Source organism: Ambystoma mexicanum, chromosome 11 (assembly GCF_040938575.1).
Source record: "Ambystoma mexicanum isolate Mex_15411 chromosome 11, UKY_AmexF1_1, whole genome shotgun sequence".
Classification (NCBI taxonomy): Eukaryota; Metazoa; Chordata; class Amphibia; order Caudata; family Ambystomatidae; genus Ambystoma; species Ambystoma mexicanum.
In genome coordinates, this window is record NC_090934.1 from 99,302,174 (window position 1) to 99,328,119 (window position 25,946).

General features: G+C 48.3%; 1 protein-coding gene across 5 annotated transcripts in view; it reads left to right on the forward strand.

The window, feature by feature from the left end:
• Positions 1-25,946, forward strand: part of SH3D21 (SH3 domain containing 21) — a 208,521-nt gene that overhangs the window by 30,140 nt on the left and 152,435 nt on the right. For all 5 annotated transcript variants that reach the window (XM_069622626.1, XM_069622629.1, XM_069622628.1 and 2 more), the window contains exon 2: positions 22,440-22,597. In XM_069622626.1, coding sequence (XP_069478727.1) covers positions 22,440-22,597 — 158 coding nt within the window. The remainder of the gene's footprint in view (positions 1-22,439; positions 22,598-25,946) is intronic.

Consider the following 25,946-nt stretch of genomic DNA (forward strand, 5'->3'; position numbering starts at 1 on the left):
GCAGGAGGATGGTGAAGCGGGGGCGGACACAGCCAGAAGCAGCATGCAGTAGATTAGGCCAGTCCTCTCTTCATCACAGACCATCTCTGTCACTAGGGCATCTTTATTTGGCATTTTTAAAGCGCTTACACAGCGCGCGGGCATCGACGCGCTGTTACAGAAATTGTTTGTTTTTGAGTTGCGTGAATTTGTATTTTTTATTTTGTCTTCGTTGCGTATTTATAACACGCTTAAACACCCAGAGGTTTCTAAACGTGGACCCGGGGATTGAACCTGTGTTGCTTCGTGTTGTCTTGCTTCCAAGGTGCACACGTTGCTGCTGAGCTATCCTCCTGGGACATCTCTAAGGTACACCCCCAAAAGCTCTGCCTGACATCTGAAGCTATCTCTAGGAAGACCTAAACATGCTTCAGAAAAGGAAATGTTTGTTTCCATGCAAATAGTTTGATGACGGGTTTGGAAAGCTGCCACATAGGGCACGCTTAATTGTCTGTGGTTTGATGTCCACAGAACAGGCAGTGTTGAGAAAACACTGTACCTTCATTTAAAAAATGAAAGATATAGACAAGCGAGAAAGAGCATTGGGCAGTGACAAATATGGGTGGACTGGTGTATTGGGAACTCTGGAGGTTTCCTGGTAGGCCTTTGGACCCTGGGCTTCTTTTGTGTGGTATTTCCACATTTTCCCATAGGAAAAGGGTCAAGCTTACTCAAAATGTGTAATTTGGGATCACTTTAAACATTATCTCCCGGGCCTCTTTTGGTTCCCAGTCCAACCCTGGTGACAAAGATTATAAAATGATCAATTATAAAGGGAATGGGTGACTGTGTGTGCTTCTTGGGTACATTGAAATGCCACCTCTCCCTCCCCTATCCCCCGGCTGAAACCGGTGCTTGAATGGCTTGTGGAATGACCCTTTGCTCACCCTTAACCCTTCCATCTTCTTGACTATTGTTTTTTTCAATAAAGATACTTTGTTACAAAGACATTGTTTAGATCGTAAACATTTCTAAATTTTTATTTGAAAGACATTGAATGGGCCTCAAATCTCTGATTATCCTGTTCCCACAGCAACTAAAACCACTTATATCAAACAGTAGGGAGGGAAACGGACCCCATGAAAACCAAACTCAACAATATATTGAAACCAGCAGAAACGAAATACCAGGTTAACCAAACGAATTGTGTTTAAATGCAAACTTGTGTTTAAATTAAAAATGTTATTAAAATGTAAACTTCTAAGGAATATTTACATTGCAATCAAAAGATAAGTCTGTGAAAAAGAGGAGGCGTTGCAGCGAGAGTAGGCTCCAGTTTGTGCTGCTAGTGAAAAGAAGCGCTTCAACAGAGAAGCAAAGCTTAACTGCCAAGGCTGGTGCCGTTAAAGAGTTAACAGGGATGTTATGTAGCATTACTGAGAAATGTTTGTTTTTTTTCGATTTGCTTCAAATCGCTTATAACAAGGCAAGGCTCAACATTGTATCCTTACAGCGGGGTTTCCAGTCAGTCAAATGTACTTTTATTTGGTTTGTGACCTTCAAGTTCAAAAATACAAATTGCATATTTAAAAAACTCTGAATAGACCCACCAAGTACAGTAAATCGGGAGGATTACTTATAAAAACCTTAGCTTGCCAACATTCAAGTGGGAACTCATGGGATTAAATAACATAATCAGCATTCAAATTTAATACACAACACAAGTAATACAAACCTTGAATGAATATGATATGATCGGTTATTTATAACACGCTTAATAACCAGAGGTTTCTAAGCCCAGACCGGGGATCGAGCCTGTGTTGCCTTGCTTCCAAGGCTAGCAGGTTGCCCCTTGCGCTATCCTCCCGAGACAAAGCCCAGCCATGGGTACTTACTTATTCAGCAACAGGGCCTATTGGTGACTCCATCCTTTAAGGCCCTGTTTCGGGAACTGCCTAGCAAGGGTTAGCTGATGGATACCTGCGTTATTCAGGATAGGCCTCAGATAGAAGCATCTCAAGTAATGGGTCCTATTGCAGAGTAACAAAAGTGCAGTGAGCTTTCAATAAACACTCCACACATAGGACACACGTCTGTTTGCGACACCCACGAGGGCACGCTATAAGCAGCTACTGGCAAAGATCCCAGCCTAAAACGTATGTAGAAAGATTTCTCAAAAGGTGGTGAGATTATATCCTAGTAGGTTCTGAACCCTGCCTCTGCCCTAGATGCGAGATATTCTGGGCCAGTGTTCAGCCTCGTGGCGCTATCAAATTCTCATACCTTCTTACTTTGACTTTGTTTTTTAGGGGGCCTAGATCCCGAGCCAAACGCCCCTGGGAGTTATTCCACATTTCAATCATGTCCAGTTGGGAAAGGCATGTCTTTACATGTTGCGGACCATTAATGCTCTCCCCCCCCTGTAGACTCATCACATGGGACAAAGCATCCCCATGCTTTTCTAAATCAGGGCCACTCCAAACTCCGGGCCAGTAGAAAACCAGTTTGAATGAGATCTGCGCCACTATTTGGGTGTTATCGAGTTCCAGGCGTACCAGGACCGAGAGGGCCGAAACAGGCAGAAGCAACAGTTTCTTTAGAACTTTATTTTCACAGGTGTTCGGTTTAGAAGTATTAGCAAAACCCCACAATTCAGAACCGTAAATAGATGCTGGTATTGCTTGTTTTTGGAATATGTCTAGTGCGATGGAAATGGCACCTCTGCCATTATTGACAAAGGATGACAAAATACCACCCCAGTATTTGCCTAGTGAGAGCGCTGATTTGGATACCTGTACCCCCCCACCCCCCAACAACCAAGAGTCCGCAAAGCGAACACTCAGGTAATCGAAATGAGTGCCTTGGAGCATCATAGCTGTGCACACATTCAGTCTTAGCCACTTCCCTTTACCATGCAGAGGGTTGAAGACCATAACTTTGCACTTGGCGATGTGCAGAGCCAAGTGCCACTGTGTGCATTCGCGGTTAAATCTGGACTAAGCATGCCTCAAGGCCTGTGGGGTGGTGGCCAAATGCACGGCATCGTCCGCATGAAAGAGTGCAGGGCATTTGTCGGAAGCCATCCTAGGGCAGTCCTGGCACCCACTCATCAACGTATCTATGGGGTTTTCAACACTAGTCAACTCACTCCCATCTGATGCCTCCTCTTTTTGGCTACCAACTTATATATGCAATGCAATCTGTTTTTAACTCCATTTAAAATGTCAACTCGGTACCGACCTTTCTCTCTCCCAACCTTCTTCCTTGTGCTGACTAAAGTTTTCAATTTGTTGTTTATTTTGCCTTCTTAATCAAATACATACAGTCTTGTTACCCTTGATGGTATAACGTCCTTTCATCGCCAGTAATTACAACGTGTGGCTTTTAAACGTGTACAGAATAACGGAGGGAGGTGGGAAAGGGCAGATAAGGGTTTGGGGGTAAGGAATAGGTAATAATGGGCGTGTGAGTGGGTGTTTGGGGTGGTATCTTCCCCCCAAAAAAAGAATTTGATGATCATTTTCGTAATTCTGTACACGTTTTAAAGCCAGGCGTTAATTACTGGCGATGAAAGGACATAAACCCCCCTTGATAATTCCTCGCTTCTCTCTGTCTCACTATCGATCTATCTAGTAATCATCCTCTGTCAAATTAACTTTTTTTCCGACTGGAAAAAAACGATTTAGAACAAGCGCTCTGTGAGCGCACAGAGCAGTCTTTCTAAATCGAACAGTCACGCCCCTTCCGCACACAAGTGCGTGCAGGGGCTGACACGCTCTCCAGGGTCCAGAGTAGGTGGAGAAAGGGTAAGTGTGTGTGAGTGTGAGTGTGTTGTATGTCTGTGTGTGTTTTGGTTTGGGGAAGTCTTGGGTGGGGAGCGAGGGGGCGGGGGCTGAGAGAGGGGGATCAAGGGGTGAAACACCCCAATTTTGAGGTAATCCTGTGGGAGAGGGTAGGGTGGGGGATGGGGAGGAACAAAGGGCTGCTCAGGGGGTGAAACCCTGCAAATTAATAAAAAAACACGTGCATGTCCATTTCCAGTTTTCTGAGGGCCACGCAAAATGGACTGAAAAAATTCAGAAAGCGGGGAAATGACATATGACCCTAGTAATGTATCTACCACCCTATCACCCTATTTATCTCTCTGTATCCATTTGGTATTTCTATAGCCTCTTGCATGGAAAAAACCCGGCTTCTGTGAGCTGCAGGTGCTTCTGTTCGCAGTTTGCACTATATACATAAAGAATACTGATCCACAGAAATTAGATTTAATACCCCAAGTACAAGCACCCCATTTGATAATGACTGAAAAGGAGTTTTACCTCATACACACCTGTTGTAAAGTGCCTATGATAGCTCTATTGGCTAATGACCCTGCTGCAGAGATCTAAATTATAATAATTATATGCCTTAGTACATCTTTAAATATAAGCCATGCCTGATTGTGGCATGGTGACTGCTAAGGACACACAATTATACAGCCACATCAATTTGACATCACACCAGTGTCAGCTCTGTGACCAGGGCCAGCTATGACTGGTCTGATACATGTTCGTGTCTAGGCTGACTGTCGGCCCAGCTGCTATGTGGACCAATAGCCAGGGTGCTGCCCTTTGATCCTATGGCAGGAAGGGTGCACCTTCCCCATAGGGCATAGAACATTCCCCCAGTAGGTTCCCTGGCAATGGTGCTTCAGGGGCAGCACTGACATGACAAAGCTAGCGTCACACCATGGTGCTGAGCTCCAGAGTCCCTCTAAAGCCAGCAGGCATGGGAAGGGTCGAAGCTAGAGTATCCAGAGAGGGAAGGAGGCCTGGAGAAGCCCCGCCATCTGGATTCTGATAGAGCTTTCCATTTCCTGCAGGGCAAGGTGCTCTGGGTGTGATGTCAAAGGGCAAAGGGCACTTTTTACAAGAACAGGGATTGGGTCGCTTGCGGCTGGCTTGAGTTGTTATGTCAGGATGGTTTGTTAAGGTTATTGTTCGCTTGAAGGCAGGATGGCGCTGTAAGGGGGTCGGAACATGAATGATTTCAGAAGAAACCACTGCTTGGATTAAGGTGACCTAAATAGATACGTGTTTAAGTATTTATGGAAAGTCATCAGTTGGACTCTCTTTGCAGTGGTACTGGGAGGGGGTTTCATCGTTTAGGCACCAGTACTGAGAAAGATCGACTTCCCTGTCTTTCATTTCGATAGATTGAAACATTAATATGCCTACCTTGGTTAGATCTTAGAAGATGCATAAGGCGTTTAGAATACCAGTTTACTCAGAAAAAAGGGGTGGTGTTTCGCTGCTGTAAGCTTTATAAATACGAGATATTGGGCCTCATTATGAGTCCGGCGGCAACCTGCCGGTTTTGCCGGCTCGGTTACTGCCGGACTCATATTACCATTCCGCTTCCGTGACTCCTGGAATTACCAGGGCATTACGACCCAGGTGTTCCGGGAATTCCGGAGGCGGAATTCGGTAAAACCCCATTCCCATTGAGTCCCATTGGACTCAATGGGAATTGGGAAGTGGAAACACCGGGCACCATCTCGTGATGGTGTCGGTGTTTCCACGTCTGCCTGCAGGCGGGCGGCGTTAAACCCGCTAGGTCAGACCTGGCGGGAATGCCACCTCCCCCCTGCAGGACTCGAGATCAGGTGGTCCGGAAATAACAGTGGCGGGGGGTTTACCGCCACTGTTATTTCCAGACCGCCCGACTCGTAATAAGGCCCATTCTCTTTTAAAAATGATCTGCTTTTTTTATCGGGATCTAATGTAGGTATCAAGGAGCAGAGGAGATGTCGCGTTTTAAAATTTTTATTGAGGATCTAGGTGTTGCTTTCTTTTTTTTTAATTTAGATTTTTTGGTCGTGACACAATAACATCATCAAATATTACATAGTCATACAGCTAGAAGAGAAGGAAGAGGAACGAAAAAGAAGAAAACAAATTAAAAATAAAAGAAACCATCCTGGGCCAGAGTGCTTTTGTTCCTTTTTTTCCCCAGCCGTTGCTTTCTGATTTCTGTGTAATCCCAAAATGAAGTCCTTTGGGAGACCCAGGTAGGGACTGTTGCTAAATTCCAGATGTGAAGCGTTGAAGGAATTCATTACAGTGACCTGTTGTGGAAATGACAGCAAAGAGACAAGATTTAACTTTGGACCAACCCCCTGTGGCATTTTGCCTTTAAAAGAAAAGGGGCATCCCGTCATTTTTGTATTCATCTTTGGACCATCAAGAGAAGAAGGATGAACATTGGGCCCCTCGATCGGGGAGTGCAGTCAGTCAAGATCCTTTGCCATAGCGTTGAAGACCGAAGGCATCCCAGGCATGGGAGAACTCTGTCCCCCTAAGAACCCACAGGGAAGAGTCGGGGTGACTGCTCCTGGACCAATGCCTCGCCACTGGCTGCACTGGATCCAGGATCCTGTACACTGGAGGTGAAGGATCCCCTACAGGTGGCAGCCAAGCTTCCTGGAGTGCGAGTGTGGGATAACAGGGCTCAGCTTGTTCCTGGGCACCCTGGATTGGGCATGACAGCAACACAGAAATGAAGGAACCGCTCGGGGCTCTGATTCTAGAATTGAACCGCCTGTTAGCTGTCCCAGGATTCTTCTTGCCACATGCCTTGTCTGCTCAGACCGCACCGTATGTTGGACCCATTCGACCGATTCACTGACCCAGTGCCAAGTCCCCACCCCAGGAAGCTCCTAGGAGCCTAGTTCAATGCTGTCAAACCCCCAAAAGCAAGAATAAGGAATAGGAAGAGGTCATGCCCCCCTGTTACACTTTTGGAGCTATAGTCTCAGGAGGATAGCTCAGGGGCAACGTGCTCTCCTTGGAAGCAAGACAACACGGAGCACCACAGTTTTGATCCCCGGGTCCGCGCTTAGAAACTTCTGGGTATTAAGTGCGTTATAAATAACCTACCAGGCATTTTTGAACATTGACATTATGCCAATGAATTGCCCGTACACCCCCGCTCATCTACCCAGAGAGACATTTTACAACAGTCTGCATATTCTGTGTTTTCTATTCAGGGCTGGGGTCTTTCTGCGATTTTAGTTAGTTGATTGCATTTTATTGTTTAATTAAAAAGTCTGTATTTTATAGAACGTTGATTGGACATACTTTTATTTTGGAACCAGTGTCCTTAGGTTTTTTGGGTTGCTAGTGTCATCAGCTCACACCCCTCCTGAAGATATTGCCTGCTCTCTGCCTGCGCTATCGAAAGAGGCTATGCAGGTATACGTTTTGGGCTCTGCCTCTTTCACCTTTAATTGGGATCACTGCTGGTGCTTTCGTAGTAGTAGTGTTGGGCCGAACAGGTGTTTTAGCCACTATGCATCCTGTTAAAAAGCAGGTTCCAGGCTCTTTAAGATTTCTTCAGGTAAGTTTATTTCCAAGTTCTTAGTTACATATCCACATGAAGACATAAAGGACATAAGCTGTGACAACACCGGCTCCCATCACCCAGGGCCAGCTAGCTGTAACCGTCTCTACACAGAACACTCACTCAGAATATTCCATCATCCACTCATAAACATTCCACATGACATCTCAAGCTACTTCACCTCAGACAGGCACAATACAACACATCCCTGTAATCCTGCAGAGCAGTGGTCATTTCACCACAGTGGTACCTATGGGCCCCACCTCATCGCCAGCCTGTAGGAGTGTCACAGTGGAGGTCTTTGGAGTTCTGGCAGGGGGTTGGTACCCACAGGTGTCCAGGGGTGTGGAGTTGGTGCTAGAACGTCTGCATTATTCCAGAACAGTGTTGGTAGGGGTAGGGCGGAAGGGCTCACCCCATTGCCTACATGTCGGTGTGTCATTGTGTGATCCTGGCAGGGGTTTAGGAACCCACAGGTCTCCCTGTCTGCTACCTTTCCAGATGTGTGGAGGTGATGCCTGAAAGCTGGTGTTATTTCAGATTAGTACTCTCAGGCCAGGGGGGTATTTAAGGGCCCTCCCCATCCTGTGGGAGCATCATGTTGTAGGCTACTGGAGTCCTGGGAGGAGGTTCAAGTCCCCATAGACCCTCCCTGTTATCTACCTGTTCAGGTGTGTGGAGGTGATGCCAGAGAATCTGCATTGTGTCAGATCAGTATTTCTAGAAAGGCAGGGCCACTCATGGGTCATCCTGTCTCCTACCTGTGGCAGTGTCATGGTGTAAATCGCCGGAGTCCCAGCAGGAGTTCTTACAGGCTCGCACTATCTTCTACCGAGAGCTTTAAGTGGGCTGGGGCTAAACCCACCAGGTTCTGGGGCCCTTCTGCGTCTCCTTGAACTGACTTCCTCCACCCTGATTTCTCTGCGTGTTAAAGTCAACAAACAGAGGGCTGACAATACTGCTCTTGAGCAGATGATGTCATTTTCGGCCCATGTTTACAGTCACACCATCAGTTCAAAACATTTGGAGTTAGATTATTTGTTTTGTAATACTTTGAAGGGAAAGCAGAATATAGAAAATGTTAGAACAATTGAATACACTTGTTGAATACATGCATGAGGATACTGGATTCCTTTCAAACTAAATGAGGGATTGGGACCTACATTGAGCTATCTTTGATTTCGTTTTTATATTTGAATATGTTTTATTGTAGATTTTTTTGACTGCCGGTTAATCATATCATATATATATTAAACACACCTTTTTAAACTGACCGTCCTGACCCCAGATATTTTTTTGTAACCCGTTAGGGCCCCCCGTCCCACTTTGACTTCTTGCCTCTTCTACCTGCACAGATGTGTGGTGTTGATGCTCTAGCATTTCAGCTGCCGCGCACCTGGTCAGACGGCTGGACACTGCTTTTCTTAATGGAACAGACCTTTAAATGCCCTAAAATAGTTATAAAGGTGCCACCTAAAACTTTTCAAAGCTGGAAACAACTCCGTAAGCAGGCCTGGTGTGAATATTTGAATAAAGAAATATGCACAGAGTGGAAGAAAGACTATATTAATTCTGCTCTGTCTCAAATCATGAAAGAAATGGAGTTAGAGTTAGGCCAGTACACCGGCTCCTGCTAGGAATCAATAATTTACCCACCACTTCAAGCACTAAATAGCAGAAAAAAAAGTGAATGGTGTGGCCTCCAAACCGTTCTAGTACGGATTATAACTTTTTCAACTGGCTCTTTATTTTCCATTCCTATTCTGTGTGTTCCGTATCCTTGTGGTCCTGATGAAGGCGGTCTACCTTTAACTCCGCCGAAACGTCCGACAAACACCTCTTTACCTCGGATCCAGCCTTTATTGAAATATATAAATTGATGAATAGAATATTCAAAACAGTGTTGTACTCCAGCGCTGTGTAGGATCCAAATATGCATTCTGCACCCCAAGTGGGGAAAAACCATTCTGTAAAACGGATATGTTTTTTGTATAAGCATGTTTAATGTAAATTGTAAGAGACTTATAAATGAGCCATGTCCATCGAGAGAATACGCTTATAGTAAGTGCCCACATGGACGTAGACCTGGGATTTGTTTATTCGTTTTCTACTCCCTCTCTACTTACACTGTAGATTAGGACTAGAGTAGGATCCTTGGTACCTTCAGGGGGTGGAGGGTTAGAATAGTCTACAGTGGGACTATCCTTTTGTCATTTGTACTATGATATCCTTTTGGACTTTTTTTACGCTTTTTTCATATTGTTCTAGTTGTCTAATTTTTTCAATCTATTTGTGATTCTAATGCATTTTATTGTTGATTCACTCAATGAATATGTTATAAAATTGTATTAAGTACGTTTTTAAGCTGTTAAGCAGAGCTACATAAATTGTTCGGGTAAAGTGACTATCTATATAGAATTCAAACACCTGCATGGTCTCTGAATTAACGTGCAGGGAACACATATTGTGCAGATGTTCTAGTGTTCTCCAGTTTCCCTCACATGTACATGTTTACTTTTCCAGGCATAGTCCAGGTGATATTGACACTCGTCCAGTCCCATTATGCAACATGTATCCCTTTCGTTCTTCCAAAATCCTTGTTGTAAACACTACAATGCGTTCAGGACTCTGCGACATCTCTCTTCTGGCCTCGCTTCCCTTCATTTGTTTCGGATTGCAAATAGAATTGAGTTTAATCCCCCTTCTTCTTGTGCACAGGGCATGACATAACCTCTGACCTTTATCTTTATGGGTTAAGTTAAAGAATGGTATAGCTCTTAGACCCCTGCTGTACTAAAAAAAACAAGTTAAAGTAAACCCCAAAATGTTGACTGTCTAGGTAGGGCGGCTGCTCTATTTCCACAGCAGCGCCCTACCTGAATCGATGAGAAATATGCTATCGGAGGCGCTATACACAGGCGAAAGGAAGTGCTATACAAGAATTGAAAACAGGACATCAGTGCGGTCAGGTAGGGGGTGAGTAGTACTTCAGGGCCCTCCCCACCGCCTGCTTGTAGGGGTGTCATGGTGCAAGTGGCTGGAGTCTTGGCAGGGTTTTGGGTACCTACCCTCTCTTCTTGCACCTTTATGATTGGTTTGTGTACCTAGGCCCTCCCTCTCTCCTGACACTAAGAGTGGAATGGGGGTTGCTAAATTCCTGCCTGTTTTTCTTGTGCTGATTTCTGATTGGTGTTGTGAAGTTGGGGAGTGGTCAGACACACGCAGTCCTCCCAATCTCCTACCTGGTATAGCTCAGTGGGCTACCGACATGGGAGCAGGGGAACACCTACTCACCTTCCCTAGCCTCTGCCTGTGTCCTGGTGTAGCTCGGTGGGCTACCGACATGGGAGCAGGTGAACACCTACTCACCTTCCCTAGCCTCTGCCTGTGTCCTGGTATAGCTCAGTGGGCTACCGACATGGGAGCAGGTGAACACCTACTCACCTTCCCTAGCCTCTGCCTGTGTCCTGGTATAGCTCAGTGGGCTACCGACATGGGAGCAGGTGAACACCTACTCACCTTCCCTAGCCTCTGCCTGTGCCCTGGTATAGCTCGGTGGGCTACCGACATGGGAGCAGGTGAACACCTACACACCTTCCCTAGCCTCTGCCTGTGTCCTGGTATAGCTCGGTGGGCTACCGACATGGGAGCAGGTGAACACCTACTCACCTTCCCTAGCCTCTGCCTGTGTCCTGGTGTAGCTCGGTGGGCTACCGACATGGGAGCAGGTGAACACCTACTCACCTTCCCTAGCCTCTGCCTGTGTCCTGGTATAGCTCGGTGGGCTACCGACATGGGAGCAGGTGAACACCTACTCACCTTCCCTGGCCTCTGCCTGTGTCCTGGTGTAGATCGGTGGGCTACCGACATGGGAGCAGGTGAACACCTACTCACCTTCCCTAGCCTCTGCCTGTGTCCTGGTATAGATCGGTGGGCTACCGACATGGGAGCAGGTGAACACCTACACACCTTCCCTAGCCTCTGCCTGTGTCCTGGTGTAGCTCGGTGGGCTACCGACATGGGAGCAGGTGAACACCTACTCACCTTCCCTAGCCTCTGCCTGTGTCCTGGTGTAGCTCGGTGGGCTACCGACATGGGAGCAGGTGAACACCTACTCACCTTCCCTAGCCTCTGCCTGTGTCCTGGTATAGATCGGTGGGCTACCGACATGGAAGCAGGTGAACACCTACACACCTTCCCTAGCCTCTGCCTGTGTCCTGGTATAGCTCGGTGGGCTACCGACATGGGAGCAGGTGAACACCTACTCACCTTCCCTAGCCTCTGCCTGTGTCCTGGTATAGCTCGGTGGGCTACCGACATGGGAGCAGGTGAACACCTACTCACCTTCCCTAGCCTCTGCCTGTGTCCTGGTATAGCTCGGTGGGCTACCGACATGGGAGCAGGTGAACACCTACTCACCTTCCCTAGCCTCTGCCTGTGTCCTGGTATAGCTCAGTGGAGATCTGGTGGGAGTGGGCACCACACCAGTGCTGGACTGGACTAGAGGGAACTCTGGAGGTTTCCCGGTGGGTCTCTGCATCATGGACGTCTTTTGTGTGGGTACCCTAGTTTTCTGTTGCTTCCGCTGCCCCACCCTGTCATCCCCCCATATCCCTTTGAGGCAAATCATTTTTTATGTTATGTTGATTTAAACCGGGCACCGCTACCACCCAGGGGCAGTCTCTAGGCGTTTGCGCGACTCTGCAGGAGGGACAGGTGGGGAGGTTAGTGGGGATGGGGTGAGAGGATTGGTTCAAAACCAGGAGGAACAGATGTCTGTGAGTGTTGCTTTGCATGTGGGAGTTTGTGCGAGAGGCCTTGTGCGTTGTAACTGTATGGGTAAGATTCCGTGCCTCAGTGTGGAGAAGTGTTTTGTGTTGGTATTAGTGTGTTTTTATTTATGTGTTTATTTTTTTAAGCACCGGAAGCCCGCGGGCATCAGGGCGCTGTAACTTTGCATTGGATTGTGGTGGGTTTGGTAGTGTGCTCTTGTTAGATAGTGTCCATAAGGGAACCAGAGTCACGAGTGGCCATAGCTGTAAGATAATCCAGTAACTTGGTGTGTAGTTTTGTTATTGATGTTTTTATGTACTATGTGGGTGGTTCACTCTATATGTGGTTGAGCATCTGGAGATGCTGGGTGTGAACATAGCATTGATTCTCGATTTGTTTATGTGGAGTGTGGTGAGCCCCAAGGGCTGGTGTCGTGGCGTCAGTTATATTGGAGGAGCAGGAAGGGGAAAATGCGTTAGTAAGTTAGGCGGTTTGTTGGTGCCTCTGACGCGGCTCTTTGGTTACCGCTTGACGGTATCTAGCCATGCGCTTGGTTCTTTGGTCCATCTCGTCTCCTCTCTAGTTGTTTGTATGTGGTGTTGTTGTTGTCGGTGTCCCTTCGAGTTTGTCATTGTCTGTTGAATAGCCAGGTTTTGAGCTGTTTCCTGAAGGTTATGTGGTCTTCTGTGGTTCTAATTACTTTGGGCATGTTGTTCCAGGTGTTAGCAATTAGACGTGAGAATGCTGTTCTGGCGAATTTCCTTTTTTCGTAGTGTTTTGCCTCTATTTGTAGGTCGTTGCTGGATCTTAGTTCACTTCCTGGGCAATACCGGCTAATCCTGCCTTGGAGGAATTCAGCTCCTTTTCTGTGCAAGGCTTAGTTGGCGATGCAGAGTGCTTTGAATTTGATGCAATTTTTTACTGGTAACCAGGTTAGGCTTTTCAAAGCTGGAGTGATGTGGTCTCTTCTCTTTAGTCTTAGTAGGATCCTGGCTGCTGTATTTTGCACCCTTCAGGGTTTCTTGGTAAATCTTTCTGGCATTCCTAGGTAGAGGCTTTTTGCGTAGTCAATTCTTATGAGTATCAGGGAATATGATTGCGAGGGTTCTGTGGGCGAAGGAGAGGTCAGGGAGTAATCCTCTGAGCAGTCGTAGGAGGAAGAAGCATTCTTTGGCGATTGCGTTGACTTGCGGTTCCACGGATAGACTGTTGTCCATGAGTTTTCCTAGGCTATTTACTCCATCGATAGTCTCTGGTTGCATTCCCATGCCGATCGCCCAGTCCAGTTGGGGGTTCTCTCTGTCGAATCCTGCGGGTGAGAGCATTATTTCTGTTTTTTCTGGGCTCAGTTTAAGGTTGTTCGTTATCATCCAATTGTAGATATCTGTGAGTCAGTTGTTGAGGTTCCTGGGTTCTGTTCGTTTTCACAATCAGTTGCGTATCGTCTGAGTAGTTGTAGGTGGTAAGTCCGTGAGTTCGGATGATTTTCCTCAGTGGGTACATGTAGATGTTGAAAAGCAGAGGCGAGAGGCTGGATCCCTGTGGGACTCTGCATTAAATATTGTTGGTGTGTGAGAGGTGAACGGTGGATAGGTAGGTTCTTTCGGTGAGGTTTGTGCGGATTCCTGTATGTCACATTCCATCCATCTGTTTATTAGTGTTGCATGGCTGATTGTGTCAATTGCCGCTGGTATGTCCAATAGTATGGAGGCCAATTGGGCCTCATCTGCGTTTATTTTCAGGTCGTCACATATCGATAGGAGTGCTGATTCGGTTCCTCTCATTGGTCTGACGCCAACTTGTGACCGGTTGAGTATTCCGTTTGTTTCGACGTATTTAAGAAAGATTTTGTTCACGTGGTTCTCCAGGATCTCTGCTGGGTCGGGCAGGTTGGATATCGGTCTGTAGTTTCTCGGGTCTTCTGCGCTTTCTGATTCCTTTTTTTATCAGTGGCTTGATGAATGCTGATTTGAAGGAGGACGGTACTCTTTTGAGTGATAGATTCATCAGGATCCGGAAGTGAGTCACCAGGGTTTTGTTGTTGAGGATTCCTTTGAAGATGTCAGGGGGGGGGGGGCAGAGGTCCCTGGGGGATCCTGCAAGGTTGGTGTCCTTGATCAGTGTAGTGATGGTTTCTTCATTGATTGGTTCTGGGCGGGCGGGTTTTGCCCGGTGTCTGTGGTCCGGCAGTCGTGGTTGTATTTGTCTGGGTTAGGTATAAAGCCTCACTCTCAACAAATGCCATGTTAGTTGTTTGTTATACTTTTTAATCTTTTCATAGGGGCACATGCTTTAAAATGCACTATTTAGGCCCATTTGTTCTAATGTTTCTTGTGGAAGAACCCTCAAATCCTACTTAGAGGGGATGAACTTGCACGCGCAGTGTTAAATTGGGCCAATTTAAACAACATTCAACCATAAGCCCACCCCGTCTCCCACGCTGATTCTATCATTCATATTATTATGACTGAAGTGCTGCAGGTGCGCCACCATGGTGCACTGGGGTCCCTCTGGCATTGTTTTGACGTTACAGACTGTGCTCCAGGTTTTCCCCGCAACTACCTTCTGGCCATGAATCAAGATTTCTTGTTTCTGCCTTAATGAGGTTTTCCACGTCTGATATTTCGCACTCCTTGGTATTTTTAGACACCAGGCCTGCGTTCTCTCCTGGGATTCGTGTGTTCTTAAAATGCATGTGTCTACGCATGCGCAGGGTCCTCGTGGAAGGAAGATCTATCGCGCGCCCAGAGGTGTCTTGGGAAAGCCCCGCTACACGATCAAAATAACTATGCGAGCGAGGAAAGGAAGACGGGTTTCGCAGGTCTGCGGTGCCGTGACACACTCACAGCACTGCTGTCTCTTTGGAGGAGGGTCTTGTCGCTGCTGGACTCACTCTACGCTGCCCTGTCTCTGTCGGAGGAGGTCCTGGTCCTCACCACCCCACTTTCTGCTCTCCACTCGTTTCTAGTGGAGATCCTGGTTTTGCCCGCGCCACTCACTGCACTCCACTTGTTTCCATTGGAGGTCCTGGTTCTGACCGCGCCACTCACTGCGCTCCACTTGTTTCCATTGGAGGTCCTGGTTCTGAGCGTGCTCTGATTGTTTCCATTGGAGATTCTGGCTCCACGCACTGCGCTCACTTGTTTCCATTGGAGGTCCTAGTACTCACCGCCCCAATTACACCTCACTACTCCATTCCAGTGGAGATCCTGGTTTTGACCGCGCCACTCACTGCACTCTGATTGTTTCCAGTGGAGATCCAGGTTTGACCGCACCACTCACTGCGCTCCACTTGTTTCCATTGGAGGTCCTGGTTCTGACCGCGCCACTCACTGCGCTCCACTTGTTTCCATTGGAGGTCCTAGTACTCGCCGCCCTAATTACACCTCACTACTCGTTTCCAGTGGAGATCCTGGTTCTGACCGCGCCACTCACTGCGCTCTACTTGTTTCCTTTGGAGGTCCTGGTTCTGGACATCCCACTGGCTGCTCTCCACTCTTTTACATTGGAGATCCTGGTTCTCACCACGCCACTCCCTGCGCTTCAACTTTCTCCGTTCTCAAGGCACCACTCGCTGCTCTCCGTTTGTTTCGATTGGCGGCCCTGGCTTGGACGACCCATTCACTGCTCTTGACTCATTTCCTTTCGTGGTTGGACCTGGTTGTAAAAGGTCTACTTGCTGCTCTCCACGCTTTTCCATTGGATATTCCGGTAATGTCTGCCTCTCTTGCACATGTTTCTATTGTTGCCCCTGGTTCTGATCACTCCGCTCGATGCGCACCACTCGTTTCTATTGGAGGACTGACTGCCCGCTCACTGCTCTCCACTCATCTCTTTTGAATGCTCTGGTCCGCGGCGTCCCGCTTGCCTGATGCTTTGAACACTTCCCTGAAACTTGAGCACTTGCACCCCCCAGATGTATTTGTAATTGGTTATTTATAACGTGCTTAATACCCGGAGATTTCTAAGCACGGACCCGGGGATCGAACCTGTGTTGCTCCGCATCGTCTTGCTTCCAAGGCGAGCGCGTTGCACCTGAGCACCCTCCAGAAAATCAAACACTTTTCTTAAATATACTAGGATTGGAGGCAATAATATATAATTATGCCCCACCTAGAATATTTGGGGAAATAAATTTAGGGGTCAATGAAAACAAGTCACCTAGATGCTGACTTGTTCATGGCGACTTCATCACATGGCACCCTCCCATTGTAGGCCCCAGTTCTCACTTGTTTGCATTGGTGCTCCTAGTTCTGACCGGCTCACGCGCTGCTCTGCTTCCATTGGGGGGTCCTGGTTATGACTGCCCCACTCATTGCTCTCCACTCATTTCCATTTGTTTAATAATAAATACTTTATTGAGATATAATCCAAATGATTAGGATTTTGCACAACTGAGCACTTAGACATAAACATGAGCATAAACATAATCACATGCACCATATCTAATTGTATCAAAATATAAAATGTAAAGGGAGATAAAAGAAGAATAAGAAGATAGAGAGTAAATAATAATACTATAGATAAAAGTAAACAAGTGAATGCATAAATAAATAGATAGTATTTCAACACATGTATCTTAATAACAGGTGGTGGAACCTCAACCCCAAAGTAAATCAGTCGATCAAACAATGCTGAGGAGAATCGAAAATCAGTGCATTACTGTCCCAATTCGACTGACAGAAAGGATTTTACTTGACACCATGTCCTAAAAAGAGCCAGTTGGAGTCCCAATGCCTCAGAATTTAAACAGCTAATCCAAAAGTCTGGACTCATTATGGACTCACAAATGGTTTCATTATTTCCATTTGTGGCCGCAGTACTGACTCGCCCGTGCCCTTTGTTTTCCTTCGATGTCCTGGTTGTGACTTCCTAATTCGCTGCTCTCCTCTCGTTGCCATTGGAGGGCCTTGTTCTGACCGCCCGCTCACTGCACTCAGCTCATTTCCATTGGATGTTCTGGTTCTCAACTCTCAACTTATTTCTGTTAGGGGTCATATTTCTGACAGTCTGACACACTTCTATCTCTTTGTTTCCTTTGGGGTTCTGGTGCTGACTAGCTCACTTGCTGCCCTCCACTTCCATTCTAACCACCCCACTCTCTACTCCACTCATTTCCATACTAGGTCCCATTTCTAATTGGCCGACTCGCTGCACTCCACTCGTTTTCTTTGGGAGTCCTGGTTCCAACCAGCCAACTTGCTGCTCTCCACTTGTTTGACTTGGAGGCCTTCTTCCTGACTAGCCCACTCGCTGCTCTCCATTCGCTTGCATGTAGGTTGGCAGTTCTGACCAGTGAGACTCTGCTCTCCACTCGTTTGCATTGACGATGCTGTTTCTAGCCGGCCTACTTATTTGCGTTGGGGGGTCCTGTTTCTGACCGACCGCTCACAGCTCTCCAGTCGTTTCCATTGGACCTTCTTGTGACCTGTTCTACTCACTGCTCTCCACTCATTGCTTTGGGGCCTCCAAGTCTGCCTGGCGACTCACTGCTTGCCACTCATTTTCATTGGGGGGTCCTGTTTCTGACCGGCTCGCTCACAGCTCGCCACTTGTTTCCATTGTAACCAGCCCACTCTCTGCTCTACAGCCATTTCCATTGGACCTTCTTCTGACCTTGTGGGACATTTGCGGACTCCAAGTCTGCCTGGCGACTCACTTCTTGTCACTCATTTGCGTTGGGGGAGGGGGATCCTGTTTCTGACCGGCTCACTCACAGCTTGCCACTTGTTTCCATTGTAACCAGCCCACTCTCTGCTCTACAGCCATTTTCATTGGCAGTCCTGCTTCTGACCTGTCCAATCACTGCGCTCCAGTCATTTCCATTGGCAGCCCTGCTTCTGACCTGTCCAATCACTGCTCTCCAGTCATTTCCATTGGCAGCCCTGCTTCTGACCTGTCCACTCACTGCTCTCCAGTCATTTCCATTGGCAGCCCTGCTTCTGACCTGTCCACTCACTGCTCTCCAGTCACTGCGCTCCAGTCATTTCCGTTGGCAGCCCTGCTTCTGACCTGTCCAATCACTGCTCTCCAGTCATTTCCATTGGCAGCCCTGCTTCTGACCTGTCCACTCACTGCTCTCCAGTCATTTCCATTGGCAGCCCTGCTTCTGTCCTGTCCAATCAGTGCGCTCCAGTCATTTCCATTGGCAGCCCTGCTTCTGACCTGTCCAATCACTGCTCTCCAGTCATTTCCATTGGCAGCCCTGCTTCTGACCTGTCCACTCACTGCTCTCCAGTCATTTCCATTGGCAGCCCTGCTTCTGACCTGTCCACTCACTGCTCTCCAGTCACTGCGCTCCAGTCATTTCCGTTGGCAGCCCTGCTTCTGACCTGTCCAATCACTGCTCTCCAGTCATTTCCATTGGCAGCCCTGCTTCTGACCTGTCCACTCACTGCTCTCCAGTCATTTCCATTGGCAGCCCTGCTTCTGTCCTGTCCAATCACTGCGCTCCAGTCATTTCCATTGGCAGCCATGCTTCTGACCTGTCCACTCACTGCTCTCCAGTCATTTCCATTGGCAGCCCTGCTTCTCACCTGTCCACTCACTGCTCTCCAGTCATTTCCATTGGCAGCCCTGCTTCTGACCTGTCCACTCACTGCTCTCCAGTCATTTCCATTGGCAGCCCTGCTTCTGACCTGTCCACTCACTGGTCTCCAGTCATTTCCATTGGCAGCCCTGCTTCTGTCCTGTCCAATCACTGCGCTCCAGTCATTTCCATTGGCAGCCCTGCTTCTGACCTGTCCAATCACTGCTCTCCAGTCATTTCCATTGGCAGCCCTGCTTCTGACCTGTCCACTCACTGCTCTCCAGTCATTTCCATTGGCAGCCCTGCTTCTGACCTGTCCACTCACTGCTCTCCAGTCACTGCGCTCCAGTCATTTCCGTTGGCAGCCCTGCTTCTGACCTGTCCAATCACTGCTCTCCAGTCATTTCCATTGGCAGCCCTGCTTCTGACCTGTCCACTCACTGCTCTCCAGTCATTTCCATTGGCAGCCCTGCTTCTGTCCTGTCCAATCACTGCGCTCCAGTCATTTCCATTGGCAGCCATGCTTCTGACCTGTCTACTCACTGCTCTCCAGTCATTTCCATTGGCAGCCCTGCTTCTGACCTGTCCACTCACTGGTCTCCAGTCATTTCCATTGGCAGCCCTGCTTCTGTCCTGTCCAATCACTCCGCTCCAGTCATTTCCATTGGCAGCGCTGCTTCTGACCTGTCCAATCACTGCTCTCCAGTCATTTCCATTGGCAGCCCTGCTTCTGACCTGTCCACTCACTGCTCTCCAGTCATTTCCATTGGCAGCCCTGCTTCTGACCTGTCCACTCACTGCTCTCCAGTCACTGCGCTCCAGTCATTTCCGTTGGCAGCCCTGCTTCTGACCTGTCCAATCACTGCTCTCCAGTCATTTCCATTGGCAGCCCTGCTTCTGACCTGTCCACTCACTGCTCTCCAGTCATTTCCATTGGCAGCCCTGCTTCTGTCCTGTCCAATCACTGCGCTCCAGTCATTTCCATTGGCAGCCATGCTTCTGACCTGTCTACTCACTGCTCTCCAGTCATTTCCATTGGCAGCCCTGCTTCTGACCTGTCCACTCACTGGTCTCCAGTCATTTCCATTGGCAGCCCTGCTTCTGTCCTGTCCAATCACTCCGCTCCAGTCATTTCCATTGGCAGCGCTGCTTCTGACCTGTCCAATCACTGCTCTCCAGTCATTTCCATTGGCAGCCCTGCTTCTGACCTGTCCACTCACTGCTCTCCAGTCATTTCCATTGGCAGCCCTGCTTCTGACCTGTCCACTCACTGCTCTCCAGTCACTGCGCTCCAGTCATTTCCGTTGGCAGCCCTGCTTCTGACCTGTCCAATCACTGCTCTCCAGTCATTTCCATTGGCAGCCCTGCTTCTGTCCTGTCCAATCAGTGCGCTCCAGTCATTTCCATTGGCAGCCCTGCTTCTGACCTGTCCAATCACTGCTCTCCAGTCATTTCCATTGGCAGCCCTGCTTCTGACCTGTCCACTCACTGCTCTCCAGTCATTTCCATTGGCAGCCCTGCTTCTGACCTGTCCACTCACTGCTCTCCAGTCACTGCGCTCCAGTCATTTCCGTTGGCAGCCCTGCTTCTGACCTGTCCAATCACTGCTCTCCAGTCATTTCCATTGGCAGCCCTGCTTCTGACCTGTCCACTCACTGCTCTCCAGTCATTTCCATTGGCAGCCCTGCTTCTGTCCTGTCCAATCACTGCGCTCCAGTCATTTCCATTGGCAGCCATGCTTCTGACCTGTCCACTCACTGCTCTCCAGTCATTTCCATTGGCAGCCCTGCTTCTGTCCTGTCCAATCAGTGCGCTCCAGTCATTTCCATTGGCAGCCCTGCTTCTGACCTGTCCAATCACTGCTCTCCAGTCATTTCCATTGGCAGCCCTGCTTCTGACCTGTCCACTCACTGCTCTCCAGTCATTTCCATTGGCAGCCCTGCTTCTGACCTGTCCACTCACTGCTCTCCAGTCACTGCGCTCCAGTCATTTCCGTTGGCAGCCCTGCTTCTGACCTGTCCAATCACTGCTCTCCAGTCATTTCCATTGGCAGCCCTGCTTCTGACCTGTCCACTCACTGCTCTCCAGTCATTTCCATTGGCAGCCCTGCTTCTGTCCTGTCCAATCACTGCGCTCCAGTCATTTCCATTGGCAGCCATGCTTCTGACCTGTCCACTCACTGCTCTCCAGTCATTTCCATTGGCAGCCCTGCTTCTCACCTGTCCACTCACTGCTCTCCAGCCATTTCCATTGGCAGCCCTGCTTCTGACCTGTCCACTCACTGCTCTCCAGTCATTTCCATTGGCAGCCCTGCTTCTGACCTGTCCACTCACTGGTCTCCAGTCATTTCCATTGGCAGCCCTGCTTCTGTCCTGTCCAATCACTGCGCTCCAGTCATTTCCATTGGCAGCCCTGCTTCTGACCTGTCCAATCACTGCTCTCCAGTCATTTCCATTGGCAGCCCTGCTTCTGACCTGTCCACTCACTGCTCTCCAGTCATTTCCATTGGCAGCCCTGCTTCTGACCTGTCCACTCACTGCTCTCCAGTCACTGCGCTCCAGTCATTTCCGTTGGCAGCCCTGCTTCTGACCTGTCCAATCACTGCTCTCCAGTCATTTCCATTGGCAGCCCTGCTTCTGACCTGTCCACTCACTGCTCTCCAGTCATTTCCATTGGCAGCCCTGCTTCTGTCCTGTCCAATCACTGCGCTCCAGTCATTTCCATTGGCAGCCATGCTTCTGACCTGTCTACTCACTGCTCTCCAGTCATTTCCATTGGCAGCCCTGCTTCTGACCTGTCCACTCACTGGTCTCCAGTCATTTCCATTGGCAGCCCTGCTTCTGTCCTGTCCAATCACTCCGCTCCAGTCATTTCCATTGGCAGCGCTGCTTCTGACCTGTCCAATCACTGCTCTCCAGTCATTTCCATTGGCAGCCCTGCTTCTGACCTGTCCACTCACTGCTCTCCAGTCATTTCCATTGGCAGCCCTGCTTCTGACCTGTCCACTCACTGCTCTCCAGTCACTGCGCTCCAGTCATTTCCGTTGGCAGCCCTGCTTCTGACCTGTCCAATCACTGCTCTCCAGTCATTTCCATTGGCAGCCCTGCTTCTGACCTGTCCACTCACTGCTCTCCAGTCATTTCCATTGGCAGCCCTGCTTCTGTCCTGTCCAATCACTGCGCTCCAGTCATTTCCATTGGCAGCCATGCTTCTGACCTGTCTACTCACTGCTCTCCAGTCATTTCCATTGGCAGCCCTGCTTCTGACCTGTCCACTCACTGGTCTCCAGTCATTTCCATTGGCAGCCCTGCTTCTGTCCTGTCCAATCACTCCGCTCCAGTCATTTCCATTGGCAGCGCTGCTTCTGACCTGTCCAATCACTGCTCTCCAGTCATTTCCATTGGCAGCCCTGCTTCTGACCTGTCCACTCACTGCTCTCCAGTCATTTCCATTGGCAGCCCTGCTTCTGACCTGTCCACTCACTGCTCTCCAGTCACTGCGCTCCAGTCATTTCCGTTGGCAGCCCTGCTTCTGACCTGTCCAATCACTGCTCTCCAGTCATTTCCATTGGCAGCCCTGCTTCTGACCTGTCCACTCACTGCTCTCCAGTCATTTCCATTGGCAGTCCTGCTTCTGTCCTGTCCAATCACTGCTCTCCAGTAATTTCCATTGGCAGCCCTGCTTCTGACCTGCCCACTCACTGCTCTCCAGTAATTTCCATTGGCAGCCCTGCTTCTGACCTGCCCACTCACTGCTCTCCCCTCTCTTCCTGCAGAGGTCCTGGTTTTAAATGACTTTTTGGGGACTCTGGACGACGAGCTGGACATCAAGACTGGTGACGTCGTCAAGAACGTGAAGAAGCACGCGGAGGATGGCTGGATGGAGGGGGACCTCAATGGCAGAAGAGGCATCTTCCCCCTTCAATTCGTTAAGGTGAGCGTCGAAAGAACTGTGGGGGGAGGGGTGTGAGGCTGGGGGGCTTGGAAGTCACTCATGTTTCAGGCCCACTCCAGTGAGCTTTGATTAAGGTTATCAAATGACTCCATGCCATAGTCTGGGCTTTCATTATTTTCGTTATTCGCAATCATGGGTCACACTTCCATGGAATGCAATCGGCCAAAGTAAAAGTAAGACCAGCACTGGAGTAGTGTTCTAGGTGACATGGAGTGATTTGGTAATCTTAACTTTGACCAACCCTGGCCTTTCAGAGTAAGAGACTTCTCCTCATTATCCCCCAAAGTGCAAGCCACTGTTGATCTGCCCTTATAATTTTTTGATATGTTGATTATATGTGTGTATATCTAGAACAGAAGTCTTTAAGTCCGGTCATCAAAATGCCCAAACGCACCAGATGTTCAGGGTGACCATTCGCTATGTAAATAACTGCCATTTATGTTCAAAGTGTTTAAATGTGTTTAAATGTGTTTTGTTTGGATATCCTGAAATATGGAGTGGATTTAGCCCTTAAAAACAGTACTTGCAGAGCCCAAGAGTGTGCAAAAGGGGTAACCCAGAGTTACGGTTCTATAATTCCACATAGAAGTTATAAAGAACTAACAAAGGAGCTCCATTTTGAAGCAGGTGATTACTACATGCAAATGGCAGCGGTGTGCAGTATAAATGCCAGTAATGTAAAATAACATATCACCAGAATCCCAAGAGGGTTCTAATGGACATTAATACGCATGCTTCCTGTTTTGTTTGTTTTTTTATTTGGTGTAGCTGGGCGCAGCAGATACAAGGATACTTAAATCTTAGTTACAACATGGTACACTCAATACAGCAAGAGTGCAAGTAGGTACAGTGCGATGGTACTGTCGGTAGCATACATGCATATGGGGCGGGTACATAGGTATATATAGTGGAGTATCCAATGGATCATATGTCATTAGAGCGCAGCCTGTTTAGAGTGTTGCGTCTGAAGCTGGAATAGGACTGGTCAGTTCTGAGGGCTCTACTTTCCAAATGACATTAACGGACCGAATCATAGAAAAACCGCAAAGAGCCCGCAAAGAATTGTGCACGTAAAACAACTTTGCGCCTACTTGTGCATAAACGTTTTTTGCCCGCTCCTTGCATTCATGGAATTTTATTTGCATAGTAACCCGGAAGGCGCAAGTAGCACCCGGAGCGCCTGCGACACGCCCTCACACAAACCAAAACCAGCAACGTATACCAATCTTTGTGCCTGCAATCAAGGCAGCACCCCAGCGACACTGCGTATGAACCCCCGAAACCAAAAACTGCACCCCGATAATCTGCATACCATTTCGCGTAATGCAAGGCAGCGGCCTATAAGCCTGCATGCAAACCCCCGCAATTCAAGGCTGCAACCCACTAATCTGCATACGATCACTCCTAACTCCAAGCAGCACCACAACTACGTGCTGTAACCCCTAAATTGTTATTTAAACCTTACCATTGCACGTTGGAACCTATGTACACAATGCTCTATGCCTCCTATCATGTGGCGGTGAGTCTACAAGGTTTGCGTGTAACTTTTCCTGGCGTGAAGTTGCATCTTGGATTCCAAGGTTTGCGCTTGACTGGGCGTGCGATTTCACTGCATGGCCCGTTCCTCAACACACCCACGTTCTTCCTCATTTTGCGGGGAAAATGGGGCATATGCATGTTCCACCCCCTATTTATTCCTTTGATTAGGCCCGTCCCACACTTTGCGTGGAGTGTCGGGCAAAGCGCTCGGCTGCATGCAAAGACGTGATGGATGCGTGCATAGGCCCATAAATACACGCAAAGTCTGATCGATGAATCGGTGAAAGGAGTTTTGCATGCTGAAAAGTGGGCAAAGTGCCTTTTCACTGTGCAACCAATTATATGAATCAGGCCCTAAGTGTTTTTACGCGATGGTACATTACAATCTAATAATGCCCTGTCATTGTTTTGTTGTCATTTAACAACTGTGCTGCTTCCGCTGGTGTAGGTCCGCATGACACCAGAGCTTCTTGGTGTTATTAAAGGACCATTCTGCCGAAGTTTGCACAGCTATGAATCGGCCGCTTGCTCTCTGTTCTTAAAAGTAATTTAATTTCAGGTTGTCTCGGGAGGATAGCTCAGGGGCAACACGCTCGCCTTGGAAGCAAGCCGACACGGAGCAACACAGGTGAGATCTCCGGGTCCGCGCTTAGAAACCTCTGGGTATTAAGCACGTTATAAATAACCAATCATATCATATCATATTATATGACACGAGCAAGTTGCAATTTGGCTGCTTTCAGGATGTGGGTTACTGTACAGGATTGTGGTGCCGTGGGAGTCTGCAAATGAAATAATTTGACTCTAGGAATCACTAACCAGGTGTTATTCTGCATCATGTTGGCCACCGTGTATGAAAGCCATCTTGGTAAATTGGTAAACACCCGCAGATGGGCCCCCCAATCGAGGTCAGGCTCAGCCAGCTGAGGGGTACTTTCATACGTTCTGGCTATTAGTTGGCGCTCTGAGTGCTGCCTGTAAGCTGGAACTATTTGCATGGGAAGTGGAAATGGATGAAAGATGGGATGTGAGGAGGGACAACCAGCCTGTGGTGGTGGTTTGCCTCTTTACCCACCCATTGACTGCCCTCCTTCACCCGAGATCCCATTGAGCATCCTCTGCTCTTTTAAGGGTGTACCAATGTTATTTCTTAGCAGTCTTCTGACATTTGAATGCTTAATTACAGCTGTAAACCAGCTCCTGGTGTAATAAAAACGTCTGAACTAAGTGTGCCTTCAGCCACTTGATTTATGAGCAGCAAAGGGTGTGTCCTTGCATCCCTTCATTGCACTGATTTATTGTTAAAAATAAATGAGCATTGACAAAGCTAACAGTTTTGGTTCTTGTATAGGCATTTGCCAGGCACTGTCGTAATATGCACGGGTGCTAACAAAATGTGCCAGCTGTTGCCCTGTTATGGCCTGGTAGTACCATGATGGCAGTGCCTGGAAAGGGCTTATCCCATGCCTACACAAAAGCCAAAACCTCTGGCTTTGCTGATGCTTCTTTAGGTAAGGGGCTTGGTTATCCTCAATCAGTATGTTCTTTGATAACCTGAGGAGGCAGCAGGGGCCCAGACCTGTGCACATGCCCTCATGGTGGGCGGAGCATGTTAATCGCTGCCACGAGAAGGCCATGCCATAAACACACGTTTATGTGACGGCGCATTCACCTCCCAAAGGTGGCAAAATTGCTACGTGTCCATCCATTTTGGGAAGGCCAGAGAGGATGAATTCTTAGTGCCATGGCACTGGAGAGGCGAGCGCTTTTAGTTTTGGCAGCTGTCCTC